Raw genomic sequence first — 14213 nt, 5'->3', positions numbered from 1 at the left:
CCGGTTTATCAACACGTCAGCCGCTTCTCTGACGAGATGCGACCGGTGGAGCTGGACTTTTTCGACGATGACGAGATCGTCTTGACCATCGAAACCAGAACAAATCTACAATACAGTAGGTCTTTGAGAACCGGACGACTTGCCTCACTGATTTTCATACTGAGCTAACTAATCCGATAGCTCGATATCTGGCGTCCGTACGGCTAGATTCGATAGCCATTGATTCGGAACCGCTCAGTTCGCCTCTGTTGGATCAAGTGGCCAGCATCGTTGAGCAAGGCATCGATGCAGACGTGAGTCTAAAGACGCTTATTCTGATCCCGCTTATACTCATTTCGGTATGTTTGTCAGGCCGAGGTACCACTCGAATTGCATGATCTAATCGAGCGGGCTAGCAAGTTGGAGCAAACGATGTCAAAATCTCAAGGCTTCACGCTCAACGGTCGGCCAAATCGACGATTGATTTGCATCAGCATCAATGACGGGAAGGAAGTCGGCGTATTCGAGTGATCCTTCTAGGCGCTGTCTACCTTAGAGATAATCGGGAAGGGGAACGTATCTATGGTATCAATGTGCTCGAATCGAGGCATAACATTCGATATGACAACGTCGTGGTTTCGCCTCGAAAGTGAAGATCGCGCGCTAACAAGACATCAGATCGCGTTCTATTGCGAAGTGTTTTGTAATTTAGTATTATCTATAACCCTCACAGAGCTGGTGTGTGCCCGCTCGCTAGAACGGGTCCTCGAATACATCGTCTGGGGTTTCGGCTTGCGACCACCACGACTCTTCTGATGGCGTGTCCAGAGGCGCCTCTTCCGCCCCTTCGCCATCACCCATACCCGCCGCGGTGCCGACAGCAGCACCGGTACCCATGTCACGTTGCAATTCACTCGAGCCACCTCCCCACATGAACATCGGGAAGCCCATGCCGCCCCTTCCCATCCGGCTGAAGTAGTCAATATCGATGTTACAGGCGAGTGCCAAGCACATGGCTCTTTCGTCGAGGGTCAAGTCGGTAGCTTGACGAGGCGCTTCCTGCGACACATCACGGCTGTCTGGAGACATTGGGGCCGTGATGGGTAACCCGAGTTCCTCTTGTACAGCGTCGAACCGGATGACGTATTGACCAGTGTCTGTGAACAATTCTCGTGCCAATCCTGAAAAATTCCGGTCGATAGAGGCGATCACATCTGCGACACATCGAGTGACTCGCTATAAGTTCGGTCGATGACGCCAAGCTAATGGTCGATAGGCTCACTGTCTTGCGCGTTCTTCATAAGGAACTGCCAGGCCCAAAGCCCGCTATCGACCTTGCTGAATTGCTTGTAGGTATCTTCCCGACTATACCAAACAAAAGAAAGGTCGATCAGCGGAAATCTATGGAAGAGCTATTCGTAGCGAGGCATCTACTTTTTGAAAACGTTGTATTTGCGACGCCAAGGGTGCCATTCCTGTTGAACTTCGCCTACGATCATGCTACTGTCATGGGATCCGTCCAGCTGTGATTCCTGGGCATGCACATACATCCGCGAATTGATGAGAGCGAATGGACGGCGTATCTGCACCACAAAAAGAACTTGATGAGGAGTCAATATGGGTCCTGGTCGGGGTTCCGGCGCGACTGACCCAAAGCACAGGAATACCTTCACGGTCCATGATAACCGCTCTGGTAGTTATGCCGAGAGGCGAAAAAGGACGTCGGTATGATACCCTCTCGAAATCATCCGATGCAGAGGGGGAACGAGGCTTCGCTCACCTGAAGGGCCTGTGTGTGCGCAGTACTTGACGAGACATTGTGCCGAGCATACCTTGGTCCTCCTCGGCTAGGTAACCGACATGTTCGCCTTGGACCGTCATGATGGCGTAACGATTTGCCTGCTCGAATCCCATGAACACGTTGAGCATCTCGAGCTGTCTATCGAGGTCGCGAGGGTGGACGTGAGCTTTCGAAGGTGAACCATGGGTACTTTACTTCGCTACGAGTCGTCTCACCGAACGATGACTAGGGCGCTGTTTGACAAGAGGCGCATAGCACCATCGGTTTCCTTGAGGATTCCCTTGGGGTCATTCTGGATGGAGACCGGACGCAACAAGCCGCTGCTGGCGAGTGGCGAGACAGCATCGTTTGGGAAGGGACTCGCCTCGAACGGACGATGGATGTAGGGCACACTGGGTAGATCGGTCTCGGTTGTTCTCGCGGGGCGAGCCAAGCTTGGTCTATCTTCCACCTCTTTCCTAGTCCTGCGGAACGATCTCGAGGTTCGTGGGCCTGCGTACTGTCGACATTGTACGACGGAGGGCAAGGACGATGATGATGACGAAGACGAAGCCGACGCATTGACCTGACCTAGTCGGCCAAGACTCGTGAGAGGTCGAGGTAATCTCGGCGGCATGCTAGTGATTCGGTTTGTAGAGATAGCCGATGCTGAGACGTTTTCCCATGCACACACACTTGCAGAGAGAGATGATGAACATGCAATTCATGCAAAGCAGCAAAGAGGACAGAGAGAGAGAGAGAGAGAGAGACAGAGAGGTAGGCCGCCGTCTTGCCGTAAGATGACGTTTCCCTTCCTCCCCTCGGAGCTTCGGCTAAAGACGGCAACGAGGGAGGGGGCGACGCGGATCTTGTGAAGAGGGGAATCGGGAACTTCGGACCGGAGGGGAGCGCAGGGGAGCATCCATGGACCGAGGGAGAATATATACAAGGAGGCTCGTTGATGCAAACACACACACACATCGCATACTTCTATCGACCCTGAAGATAACAACTATAACGGACCCGCTTCACTGCATAACTTTGAGAACAGATCGATAATGGCGTCAGGAAAGATCGTTAGCATTCGCTGCCATGGCCCCAAAGACCTCCGCCTCGTGAGTCGATCGACACTTGCAACCCCAACAAACGCGAAAGATCTGATACGGGCTCGGGTATACAGGAAGAGCGGGACCCCGTCGCACCGGGTGAAGGAGAAGCTACCGTGGCCATCGAAATGACCGGAATCTGCGGGAGTGACCGTGAGCGTCGCTTGGGGAGCGATCGCCCAGTTTCATGCCGCATCACGAGCTTACCGGTCATTTGCTCTCCTGTTATATCTCGCCTGTCCCCTCGACCTGGCCAGTACACTACTACCTTCACGGGGCGAACGGTGACTTCAAGATCATCGATCCTCTTGTATTGGGACACGAAGCGGGAGGCATCGTCACCGCGGTGGGACCCGAGCCCGCCTCGCCTACCTCGAAGAACGCCAACAGTCAATCCAGGCTCAAGGTGGGCGACCGCGTCGCCATTGAGTGCGGTCACAACTGTGGAGGATGCAGGATGTGCAAGGAAGGTCGCTACAACTTGTGCAAGGCGAGTCTTGCCCTGAGGTGTCATGGACTTGACTTTGACGTTTGGCTAAACTTGGCTCGCCCTTGGCCCCGATTTGCGTCTCAACAGAACATGCGTTTCTGCAGTTCTGCCAAGTCCCATCCCCACGTCGATGGAACGCTCCAGGACCAAATGAACCACCCGGTCAGCCTCCTTCACAAGTAAGTCGCATCGAGTTTCCGGACGCAGTCGTCCTCCCGTCTTACGCCCTGCCGTTGATGCTTTGCTGTAGACTCCCGGATGGGTGCTCCTTCGAGGCGGCCGCTTTGGCAGAACCGCTCTGCGTCGTCTTGCACGCCATTCGACGTTCAGGTCTCCGTGCGGGTGATAGGGTCCTGGTACTCGGAGCGGGCGCAGTCGGTCTGCTCGCCCTCGCGCTGGCGCGAGCTCAAGGTGCGACCACCACGATCGCCGTCGACATCGACCAGTCTCGACTGGACTTTGCCAAAGAGAACGGCTGGGCCACAGGAACGCATTGTCTCGAGCGGGGACCTCGCGTATCAGGCGCCGACGCCATGGCCGCCGGCAAAAAGTCGTGGGAAGGACTCAAGGCAGACGATATCGTCACTGGGGTCGAAGACCTGGACGAGGGTTTCGACATCGTCTTTGAATGCACGGGTGTCGAGAGTTGCATGCAGATGGCCGTATACGTGAGTCGTCCGGCTCGAACTTCGTCAGCTTGTCTGGAACGCTGATCGTTTGTTTGCGATTCATAACATGTCAGGCCGCTCGAGCGGGAGGAAAGGCAATGTACATCGGGATGGGAACCTCCGCCATGTTGCTCCCAACCGGGCCTTCATTGATCCGAGAGGTCGACATCATGGGAGTCTTCCGATACGCAAACGTATACCCCGCAGCGCTGGCCTTGCTGGGTTCCGGGCTGCTGCCCAACGTGGAAAAGATGGTGACACAGAGATATCCGCTGGATCAAGCAGAAGCGGCGTTTGCCGACGTGGCCAGAGGTAAAGGTGCCAATGGCGAAATGGTTGTCAAAGTTATGATTGGCAAGCGAACCTGACAGAGCACCGCGTCGCCTTGAGACATCTAGCCTACTGCGTTGTTGTACCATATATATGATGCATGGACTATTTTACCCTGCTCGTTGTCAGTTACGGTCCGATGCTGGCGTAATCTCGAATGACAAGTCGCCTTCAGAATCGCTTGCATCTCCTTGGCCGTTCTGAGCAGACGACCACTCTTGCAATAGTGCCTTCCGACGTGCTTTGCGGCTCGAGCCGGTGTTCATGAACTTGGCGCCTTCGGGTGTTTCCCTCTTGATCTTTGCCCTGTACGAGCGTTCTGATGAGCACCGACGATTATTCGATGCAGTAGGGGCAGAGTCGAACTTGCCTTCGATGACTCCTCGAACCAACATGAGCATTCCATTCCGATACGCCAATAGAAACGGGCGCGTCCGGCTGTGAACAGATTGGACAGTCCCGTCGAGCATTGATGACCTGCCGTCTACACGATCTAGTATCAATATGGAGCATCGGTGAGCAACGAGTCTTGCTCGACTCACTCTGCTATGCCAGGCACCATCTTGTCAGGGGAGGCCCCGGCTGACTCGAACAGTGAAGCCAGCAAAACTTTGGCATCCGGATGTCCCGTGTCGCTTTCCTGCGGCATTGATGTTCGTTTGAGGAAGCCTAATGAACAACTGTGATAAACGTCCGGAACCGTCGACGACGAGCGCAATCTTCCGCTCACTTTGTAGCAACTCGATGCCTCTCTCGCTACGGCCAGCTGGCAAGACGTAGATGTAGACCTCTCCCCCCATGGATCGTGCTTTGATTATCGCGGGTAGCAATTGCTTTTTAATCCACTTGATCTGTTTCTTCGCGTACTGTCGGGTAGATAGCTTCATACGTTCGAGACCCGAAGCGAAAAGGGGATGTTCGCTTGTCAAGTCACTGGTTGGTATGGCCCCAAATTCCTTGTATCCGATAGATTGAAAGATCCCTTCTTCCATACTCGCGGAGCCTTCAGCTCCGTAGATGCGACTGGAATCATTCCGCAAGCTAATGACTTCTTCGATCAGTCCTTTCTACAAAGATGGGAGGTAGTGTCTTTCAGTTCGTGCTGCGTGTACACACAGAGTGAGGCGATATGAGCATCTACCTGCACCATCAAATCAACCCGTCGATCTAGGCGGGAATTGAGAATGTCGGGCGCGTCGTAAACCCATAGAATCAGGGTGCGATATCTGACGAATGATCCATATAAGTCTTTGTTGACAGGCTCGAACTCTTCATAGAGGGACATCGTCTTACCTGGCTTTGCCGCTGTCCGATTCCGCCGAGGCTGGCGACGAGGCAGGATCAACACCGTCGTTTCGCTTGTGTGTTATTTGGTCCGCTCGATTCTCCCACCAGCGCTCGACCCCCCGTCGCACTTTGCGGCCGTCTTTCCAATGCCATCGGGACGCTTCCTGCGGATCGATTCGCTGCAATAATCGATGGATGTCTAGCAGCTGTTGTGCCTCACTATCCGTCGCAGAAGGTTTGGCAGCCGAGGCATCGGACGAGGACGATGTCTGTGGGCAGCCGTTTGTGGCGAAGGCTGAATCGGAATTGTAGAAGGAGTTCAAGAGTTGTCTGTCGACGGCGCTCAAATCGCATGGCATCAGGCCCTCCTTCTCGATATCTTCTAGTGCGCAGGGAGGTAGCCACTTGGAATTCAGCACTTTACTGCGGCCGCCCGCGTTGGAACCCTCCGGCCGATCGATCGAAAGAGCAGAAGGTGGGAAAAGGAAATGCTGGGTGTAGTAGTGGGTTCCGCCACAAACGATTGGCAAAGTGTCCTCGGACAGCGAATTGACCTTTACTAGCGAACACCGTTTGAATGGAGCAAGGCATTGGCATCATGATATAGCTGATTTTGAGCTTGCTGACTACGAATAGGAGGACGCACTTTCGAGAGCGCTTCTTGACACCATTTGCCTACTTCCCAAGACCCGCCTTCGCCCGGTCGAACCACATCGATGCCCCAATGCTCGACACCACCCATCTCGGCTTCCGTAATTTTGTTGGTTATGAGAGGCAACCCTTGGTAAAGTTGCATCGAGTCGGACGACAAGACGGTGGCATTTTCATTTCCACTCGTTGGATTTGATCGTAGATACCGAGCTAGGTCGACTGCCAGTTGAGATTTCCCTACGCCAGTAGTCCCGATCACCGCAACGATATTACGGGGTATCGGCAGGCCGGCAGCTCCGGCTTCAGATGCGTTCGTCGGCATTATACGGGTCGTTGCTTTCAGAAAGCCAGGTGATCTCCACATGCGTTCATGGCCATGGTATAGACCTTGATACGTGGTATTGGGACCAGTCGATGAGGTAGGTAGCATATAGCAATAGGTATAGTAGCAGCTGTGAGGTCGACCCCCTCCGGATCGCCTCGCGACCGCACCGCGGATATGTTAGAATCTGTCATCGCTGCGACCGACCACCACCACACATCCAACCACGAATCGGCCAAAACGTACAAACGACCTTCACAGATCACACAAAGCTCTTGTCTCTCTCCTTGCAGCTTGATACCTTCAATCCAAGACGTACCGCCAATCGAACCATCATGAGGGCCAACATCATACTCCGCGCTGGAAAATCCGCCGATCACACCCTGTATCATGCCGAGCCTCAGGTGAGTTAGATGCACATCCCGTCAATTCTTCTAGTCTTCTACTGATGATGAGCCACCGGATATCTTCTTCCTCGCATTCGATGAGAGCAGGGGTTCTGGAAAAAGTTCCGTAAGTAGAGTAAATAAGACGGTAACAACAGGGCAAGGAGGCTGAGCCCGACCGATCTCGTCTTTACCTCAGGTGATGCTGTTGTCGGTCAGTCCGATTCCCCCGCTAGATGAGCTCGTCCCTCGGACATTCAACTCATCGCATACGGTTCACCGTCATTCTAGTCAACCCCGAGATCTCGTCTGGATTGCCTATCCCAGAGTTGAACCGTAACCCCGCGCCGGCTTCTAGGCCCGAGCTCTATGCCACCCCGGCTACCGAGGCCAGTGACATCGCTTTCAACCCGGTAAGGCAACCTGTCAAGTCAGGCCACTAGGATGACGAGCTCATTCTGAATTTTGGTCATGCTGGTACCTTTCTTTCATCAGTACTACAAGCGAGACGTAAGCGCGCAGCGACTTGAGCACCGATTTGCTATATCTGACGTGCAGTTCGTTTCGTAGTTCCGCCGACAATTCCCTGCAACATCCTATGTCTCACAAGAAAAGCTGGCGGGTCTCCTGCTGGCATCCCCTGAAGGCCAGAAAGCGTGAGCAGCCGTCATTTGAAGCCGGCAAGGTTATTGAGCGTCAGAACAATTATTAACATTTTGCCATATCATCTTCTAGCTTGCCCTCACCCTCCACCACCACCGACATTATCAAGTCTGGACCTTCTCACTCTCTGAATGAAGTCCTCGCCGTGCTGCCCAACACCTTTGCGTCAGAAGGAGGCATATCGGTCACCTCGACTGCGAGCGGTTTGCCTCCCAAGCCTCCCGCTTTCGGTGGAAAGAAATGGGTCCCTGTACCAGGCGACGAGATCCCCCACGCACCCGATGCTTACTGGCCTATGGTGTCTTACCGCTAGACCCGCCTGAATGATTTGGATTGTGGTGATATCTCGCCATATCGCGGACGGCATTGTACAAGCAGAACTATTTTGGATATAAATCGATCGCTCTAGATCACTCTGCAGAGGTTCGCATGTTACGGCCACAGGGGATTCTAGCGAAGCAGAGCGCATTGTAACTAGCTCGGCGAAACGTTGCTTCGGTAGCCAGCTTGCTGTTCTAACAACTGCTTGACCTTTTCCTCTAAAGCGATGGCAATTGCGAGGCCGGCAGAGTCGTTCATCCCGGATGTCGTGACTGTCCGACGTTTGCCAATCATGATTAATAGCTCAAAAGGCTGAAGATGTCGTGCATGATCTGCTTTTAAACATTAGGCAGCTGAATCAACATACCTTGACCGTTCACTACTGGAGCTGCACCGGGGATTACTCTGTAAGAGGTGCCCTCCAGTACATGCTGCCCATGTATTCGTAGCGAGCACACATGGCTGGTGTACGCCTTGATCGCCTGTAAGAGCTCCTGTTTCAACCAGAGGTAAGGCGTGAGCTAGGAGAACCGGGTAGATTGTCCGCATGTTGCGAGACCCACCGCAGACGGCTGTCCGACACGCAGATCCTCAGCCATTATTGCTACCTGGCATCGGTACGAGCCCACCCTTGCCGATATAGATACACTGTCGTGTGTGCAAGTCGTGGGATTCAGGTCTAGAATCCGTGAAGCCTTGACGGCCAGCCATGACCCTCTCCTGCCCTCCCTCGTAACGGTCGACGATGAGTCTCGGCCCAACTCGCGTTCGCCCGGTCACCATCACCCAGCAGCAGCAGGTCGCCAGCGTGACCTCAAAGGATGATCGGATGATGATGTAGTAGAGTAGTCGTATCACACGGTCGAGCGACAGTTCTTCGGAAAGGGCAAAAGGGATCCGTATCAGCCTCATCTGACTGCAGTTATTTGCTACAGACCGGACTCGAGCATTACACCGCGCCCCATCAGAGCCAAACCACTCGATCGCTCATAGGTCCCCGTCCCGATACGCCAACGCGGACAGCCAACTCGTCGGTATACAATAACCATCCCGAAGCTCGCAAAGCCGAAAGTGCGACCAACAAGATGAATCCAAACTTTGACGATGTTGAGGAGCGAGATGGTGAGCGTCTTGGTCTAGGTGATCATTCGAAATCGTCTTCGCTCGCTGATCTCTGCTTCAAACCCTTTGTAGGTGTTCGATTCTCCTGGAATACGTGGCCATCCTCCAGGATCGAGGCTACCAGGACCGTGGTCCCTATCGCAGCCCTCTACACGCCCTTGAAAGAAAGGGAAGATCTGCCTCCTGTGCTATACGAGCCCGTGACCTGCAAAGCACCTTGCAAAGCCATTCTCAACCCTTACTGGTCAGTCGATAGACGCTAGATGTCACGTTCGCTGTCTGATAACGGATGGATCAACCGACCCGCATGTTCCAGCTCGATCGACGTGCGAGGCAAGCTCTGGATTTGTCCTTTTTGTCTGCAGCGAAACCCCTTCCCGCCACACTACAAGGATATTTCCACTACCAACTTGCCTGCCGAGCTCCTTCCCAAGTACACCACCATCGAGTACACGCTCTCTCGACCCGCTCAGATCCCTCCGATCTTTCTGTTTGTGATCGATACCTGTCTCGACGAGGACGACCTGAAGGCCTTGAAGGAAACTATTGTCGTCAGCCTCAGCTTGCTGCCTCCCAATGCGTTGGTCGGCTTGATCACGTATGGTACTATGGTCAGTCCAGTCCATGGAATAGGTGGCCGTTAGGCCAGTCAGTCTCTGATCGTCATTATGACTGCATCAGACTCAAGTTCACGAGCTGGCCTATGGCGAATGTCCCAAGTCATACGTCTTCCGAGGTTCGAAGGATTATCAGCAGAAGCAGATCGTGGATATGCTCGGTCTTAATCCCTCCACCGCACGACCCGCTGCCGCCGGTCCATCAATGCCCGGTCAGCGAGGAGGCTTCCAGACCGCTGCGAGCCGCTTCCTCATGCCCGTACAGGCATGCGAGTTTCAGTTGACGCAAATCATCGAAGGTCTCACGAGGGATCCCTGGCCTGTCGCCAACGACCGGAGGCCGATGCGATGTACCGGCGTTGCCATGAATGTTGCCGTTAGCATGCTCGAGGTGAGCCGACTTGACTTGGTCAGTAACAAATTGTCAGCTGAACTCGACAAATTGGGCACTCTAGTCCGCCTTCCCTAATACTGGCGCGAGAATCATGTTATTCGCCGGTGGACCAGCCACAGAAGGTCCCGGGATGGTCGTCGGGCAGGAGCTCAGGGAGCCTATCCGATCGCACCATGATATCGATCGGGACAGCGTAAAGCATTTCAAGAGAGCAACCAAGGTCAGTCTTGCGTTGGATTTGCTTGGTCGGGAACGTGAACTGAATTGCGGTCCAACGATATGTGCGTCGTTATCAGTTCTACGAAGGATTGTCCAAGAGGGCTTCGGTGAACGGTCACGCTATCGATGTCTATGCCGGCTGTCTCGATCAAGTCGGTCTGCTAGAGATGAAGTCTCTTACCAACTCGACCAACGGGTTCATGGTGATTTCCGACTCCTTCACTACGGCCATCTTCAAGCAAAGCTTCTTGAGGACTCTAGGCAAGGACGACAACGGCTACCTCCAGATGGGTTTCAACGGAACCTTCGATGTCATTGTGAGCACAGACTCGCTTCGGTATGGGTACAGCACGCCACGCTTACCTCTGCTGCGCTCCTCAGACTACAAAAGAGATCAAGATTTCTGGCGTCATCGGACATGTCATTTCTGTCAACAAAAAGTCGGCCAGTGTCGGCGAGACCGAAATCGGGATAGGACAGACTTCGGCATGGAAGGTCTGCTCCCTCACGCCGAAATCCTCGATGGCAGTATATTTCGAGGTCGTGACACCCGCTGGTCAGCCTCTTCAACCCGGTGCGAATGGACTCATACAATTCGTTACACACTATCAACACGCGTCGGGCCAGTATCGCTTGCGAGTAACCACGGTGGCCAGAGCCTTTGCCGAAGGAGGGCATCCCTCCATCGCTGCATCGTTCGACCAAGAGGCTGCTGCGGTGCTTATGTCCCGTATTGCTGTGTTCAAGGCCGAGATCGACGATTCGCCCGATGTACTCAGGTGGCTGGACAGGATGTTGATTCGACTGTGTCAAAAGTTTGCGGATTATCGCAAAGAGGGTGAGTTTATAAAAACTCCCGGCCGAATGACGTGTAGCTTATTTGCCTATTGCCTGTAAATCCGACAGATCCTGCAAGTTTCAAGCTGAGCGAAGGATTCAGCATCTACCCGCAGTTCATGTTCCACCTCCGTCGAAGCCAGTTTTTGCAAGTCTTCAACAACTCGCCCGATGAAACGGCCTTTTACAGGTGAGCAATCTCGATTCCATGGAGAGTACGGCTGTCTGACCGATGTTGCGCTCGTTTCTTTCCTTTAGGCACATCCTCAATGACACCGATGTCAACAACTCGCTGACAATGATCCAGCCGACACTGATGTCCTACACCTTTGACCAAGCGCCTCAACCCGTCTTGCTCGATTCGGTCTCGATTCGTCCCGACGTCATTCTTCTGCTGGATACCTTCTTCCACATTCTGATCTTCCACGGCGAGACTATCGCACAGTGGAGAAAGGCTGGATATCAAGAGCAAGAAGGCTACGAAAACTTTAAAGAGTTACTGGAAGCTCCCGTAGTGGACGCACAGGTGCGTTACCGACACGGGAAATGATACCTGTTCGAGTTGGACAGATCGCTCATCCTGTTTGGGATGTCCTTTTCACCTTGTTACAGGATCTGCTCACGGACCGCAACCCGATCCCGAGGTACATTGTTTGTGATCAAGGCGGATCTCAAGCTCGATTCCTATTGTCCAAATTGAACCCTTCGACGACCCATATGACTGGAGGATCGTATGGCAGTGGAGCCGGAGCATCTAGCGGTCAGGCCATCTTTACCGATGATGTCAGGTAAGCGATATGGCCGGGTTGATCGATGACATATCAATAGAGCTGATACGATGGTTGACTCGATAATAGTTTGCAAGTCTTTTTCGACCATCTGAAACGACTCGTAAGTTTGCTCGCGGGTCACATTTCCGTTTACCGCCGATGGCTGACGGTTCTTCTTTTTCCCAAATCGTCGATCGTGACTTTAGGCTGTCGGAGCTCCTTCTTCTTAACCTTGTCGTATACCTTGAATGCCTCTGTCGTATGTATGTATATATATATATATATATGCGAGAGAGAGATTGGACGAGATTCAGACGGTACATGGTACACGGTCGGTACCACCATGCTCGATCCGGGGTTTTCTGTGACAAGTTCCCACGGGTACAGCCGTGACGCAAGCCCGGCCTGTCTCGTCATTCGCCCGAGCTCTCTGCCGCGCGCGCGTCCTCTCTGAGCGAAAACCCCACGACGGATGCCCAGCTGCCAGCTGCCCAGGCCAGCGAAACAACAAATCAATCCCTGTCGACCTCACACAAGGACTTCGCATTCCACACCTAAAGCGTTCCCTTGACTCCCTCCCTCCCTCCCTCCCTCTCTCACGTATTCCACTCCATCTCAGACTTGTTTCGTATCACTCAAGATGTCCGCACCCGTCCCCCCCAGCTACAAGGATTTGGGCAAGAGGTGAGCAGGGGGACGCTCACGCCATGCTCGATGTGACACCTTACTCACCACTTCAAACTTGGTATGCAAATCTCATCAGCTCATCTGATCTGTTGAGCAAGGACGTGAGTGAGCAACAGTGTATATCGAAACCGATTCTTGCTAAAACCCTCTCCGCGGCTTTGAGCAGTACCCTATCCACGGCACGTCTCTCGAGGTCAAGACCACCTCGTTCCCCGCCAGCTTCAAGGTCGCTGGGCTTCGTGATGCCAAGTCGGCCGCTATCACCGGTGACATCGAGGGAAAGTGGGTCGACCCCAAGAACGGTGTCGCCATCACTCAGGCCTGGACCACCTCGAACATCCTCCGAACTCAGGTCGAGCTCGAGAACCAGATCGCCCGTGGTCTCAAGTTGGACCTCTTGACCGCCCTCAACCCGGCCAAGAACCAGAAGAGCGCCCTTGTGACTGCCATCTACAAGCAGCCCAGCGTTCACACCAGGGCCACCGTTGACCTCTTCAAGGTCAGACTGAACTCGCTTCTCGTATCCGACACGTGGTCACGTTCGAGAGACTGATATCGGCCGACCGTTCTTTGATCAGGGACCCACCTTCACCGCCGATGCCGTTTTGGGTCGTGCCGGCGCCCTCGTCGGTGCTGAAGCTACCTACGACGTTCTCGCTGGTGCCATCACCAGGTACGCCGGTGCCGTCGGATACTCTGCTGCCGACTACAGCGTCGCCGTCCACGCCTTGGGCAACCTGTCCGCGTACTCGGCCAGCTACTACCACCGCATCAACAGGTAAGATCCAAACACCGATCGCAACCAGGGCAAAAACGCCGATGAGGGGAATCTGACGTCGATTCATCGTCTTTACAGCGACATCGAGGCCGGTGCCAAGGCTGTCTACGACACCAAGAGCACTGCCGGAGGTGTCAACCTCGAAGTCGGTGCCAAGTCTTACTTGGTCAGTCCCTTGTGTACATGTGCATTTACATTTGATGAGCTCGTAACTGATATCCACTCGGTATACGATATTTGTGTACACAGGACAACTCTGCCTTTGTCAAGGTGAGGGTTTTCCTGGAGATCTGCTAGACGTTAACCATTGCTGACCCAAAGACGACATCTTCTCTCGTCTCCGATTTTACCCATCAGGCCAAGGTGTGAGTATCGATTTTTGGTTTGATGTCTCCTATCAGCCACGAGATCGAACCGCTGACCTCGCGTGCACCGACCCTACGCCAGTAACAACGCCGGTATCGTCGGCCTCGCCTACACCCAGGCTCTCCGCCCCGGTGTCAAGGCCTCGTTTGGAATTGCCATTGACACCCAGCGATTGAACGATCGTAAGCAGCCGAGCCCAGAGTTGAAAGGTTTTGTCAACGGGGGAAACAGGCCGCTGATCCCTCTTGACGCTCTCCTCGTTTCCGCAGAGTCTGGTTCCAGCAACCACCGAGCCGGTGCCTCGTTTGTCTTCACCAACTAAATCTAGTATCAAAACGCTCTGTGACCAGTAGTAGTAATAGTCTTACCAGCGGGGTTGTGAGACTGGATTGATCATGGGAAATATCACGTTTTCATTTCGACCAAGGACTCCCTTACAG

At 53.7% G+C, this 14213-nt stretch overlaps 6 protein-coding genes across 6 annotated transcripts; 4 read left to right on the top strand and 2 right to left on the bottom strand.

The window, feature by feature from the left end:
* Positions 1–885: 885 nt before the first annotated feature.
* Positions 886–2090, bottom strand: HD553DRAFT_252498 (Scramblase; the record flags this gene model as incomplete). The annotated part of the gene is made up of 6 exons (XM_046177324.1): positions 886–1193; positions 1262–1344; positions 1414–1562; positions 1630–1669; positions 1760–1918; positions 1996–2090. Coding segments are annotated over 6 exons (834 nt in total), but the record flags the coding sequence as incomplete, so codon positions are not given.
* A 727-nt stretch (positions 2091–2817) lies between these two features.
* On the top strand, positions 2818–4619 carry HD553DRAFT_368820 (putative xylitol dehydrogenase; the record flags this gene model as incomplete). Its single annotated transcript, XM_046184143.1, has 5 exons — positions 2818–2874; positions 2940–3018; positions 3123–3534; positions 3606–4023; positions 4098–4619. The coding sequence occupies 5 exons, from the start codon at positions 2818–2820 to the stop codon at positions 4389–4391; spliced, it is 1260 nt and encodes a 419-aa protein (XP_046037716.1). The 3' UTR covers positions 4392–4619.
* A 70-nt stretch (positions 4620–4689) lies between these two features.
* Positions 4690–6613, bottom strand: HD553DRAFT_270534 (IPP transferase-domain-containing protein; the record flags this gene model as incomplete). Its single annotated transcript, XM_046177667.1, has 6 exons — positions 4690–4837; positions 4896–5022; positions 5084–5420; positions 5495–5579; positions 5686–6194; positions 6287–6613. 6 exons carry the CDS (start codon positions 6611–6613, stop codon positions 4690–4692), a joined length of 1533 nt encoding a protein of 510 aa, XP_046037715.1.
* Positions 6614–6785: 172 nt separating this feature from the next.
* On the top strand, positions 6786–8058 carry HD553DRAFT_308689 (uncharacterized protein). Its single transcript, XM_046179577.1, has 7 exons — positions 6786–7017; positions 7108–7126; positions 7199–7213; positions 7291–7412; positions 7495–7509; positions 7570–7655; positions 7735–8058. The coding sequence occupies exons 1-7, from the start codon at positions 6949–6951 to the stop codon at positions 7973–7975; spliced, it is 567 nt and encodes a 188-aa protein (XP_046037714.1). The 5' UTR covers positions 6786–6948; the 3' UTR covers positions 7976–8058.
* Positions 8059–8848: 790 nt separating this feature from the next.
* On the top strand, positions 8849–12260 carry HD553DRAFT_282742 (protein transport protein SEC23). The gene is made up of 12 exons (XM_046178161.1): positions 8849–9105; positions 9178–9349; positions 9422–9716; positions 9787–10113; positions 10178–10336; positions 10413–10652; positions 10717–11173; positions 11242–11362; positions 11431–11698; positions 11785–11960; positions 12030–12063; positions 12149–12260. Exons 1-12 carry the CDS (start codon positions 9069–9071, stop codon positions 12170–12172), a joined length of 2310 nt encoding a protein of 769 aa, XP_046037713.1. The 5' UTR covers positions 8849–9068; the 3' UTR covers positions 12173–12260.
* Positions 12261–12394: 134 nt separating this feature from the next.
* Positions 12395–14203, top strand: HD553DRAFT_308685 (voltage-dependent ion-selective channel). The gene is made up of 9 exons (XM_046179576.1): positions 12395–12626; positions 12706–12730; positions 12796–13128; positions 13208–13407; positions 13486–13573; positions 13657–13677; positions 13765–13772; positions 13855–13955; positions 14043–14203. The coding sequence occupies exons 1-9, from the start codon at positions 12583–12585 to the stop codon at positions 14093–14095; spliced, it is 873 nt and encodes a 290-aa protein (XP_046037712.1). The 5' UTR covers positions 12395–12582; the 3' UTR covers positions 14096–14203.
* The last annotated feature ends 10 nt before the right edge of the window (positions 14204–14213 follow it).

Source organism: Filobasidium floriforme (genome assembly GCF_021052385.1).
Source record: "Filobasidium floriforme strain CBS 6241 chromosome Unknown HD553scaffold_7, whole genome shotgun sequence".
In the NCBI taxonomy this organism is placed as follows: Eukaryota; Fungi; Basidiomycota; class Tremellomycetes; order Filobasidiales; family Filobasidiaceae; genus Filobasidium; species Filobasidium floriforme.
The sequence above is the reverse complement of the archived record's forward strand: the minus strand, read 5'-3'. Positions and strand labels throughout refer to the sequence as shown.

Bases quoted from the DNA above. Each gene is read 5' to 3' on its own strand.
- HD553DRAFT_308689 (XM_046179577.1), top strand. From the start codon at position 6,949: ATGAGGGCCAACATCATACTCCGCGCTGGAAAATCCGCCGATCACACC. The intron at 7,656-7,734 runs GTGAGCAGCCGT...ATCATCTTCTAG, and splicing joins TCCCCTGAAGGCCAGAAAGC to CTTGCCCTCACCCTCCACCA.
- HD553DRAFT_282742 (XM_046178161.1), top strand. From the start codon at position 9,069: ATGAATCCAAACTTTGACGATGTTGAGGAGCGAGATG. The intron at 10,337-10,412 runs GTCAGTCTTGCG...CGTCGTTATCAG, and splicing joins ATTTCAAGAGAGCAACCAAG to TTCTACGAAGGATTGTCCAA. The intron at 11,699-11,784 runs GTGCGTTACCGA...ACCTTGTTACAG, and splicing joins CTCCCGTAGTGGACGCACAG to GATCTGCTCACGGACCGCAA.
- HD553DRAFT_308685 (XM_046179576.1), top strand. From the start codon at position 12,583: ATGTCCGCACCCGTCCCCCCCAGCTACAAGGATTTGGGCAAGAG. The intron at 12,627-12,705 runs GTGAGCAGGGGG...AAATCTCATCAG, and splicing joins TACAAGGATTTGGGCAAGAG to CTCATCTGATCTGTTGAGCA. The intron at 13,574-13,656 runs GTCAGTCCCTTG...TTGTGTACACAG, and splicing joins TCGGTGCCAAGTCTTACTTG to GACAACTCTGCCTTTGTCAA.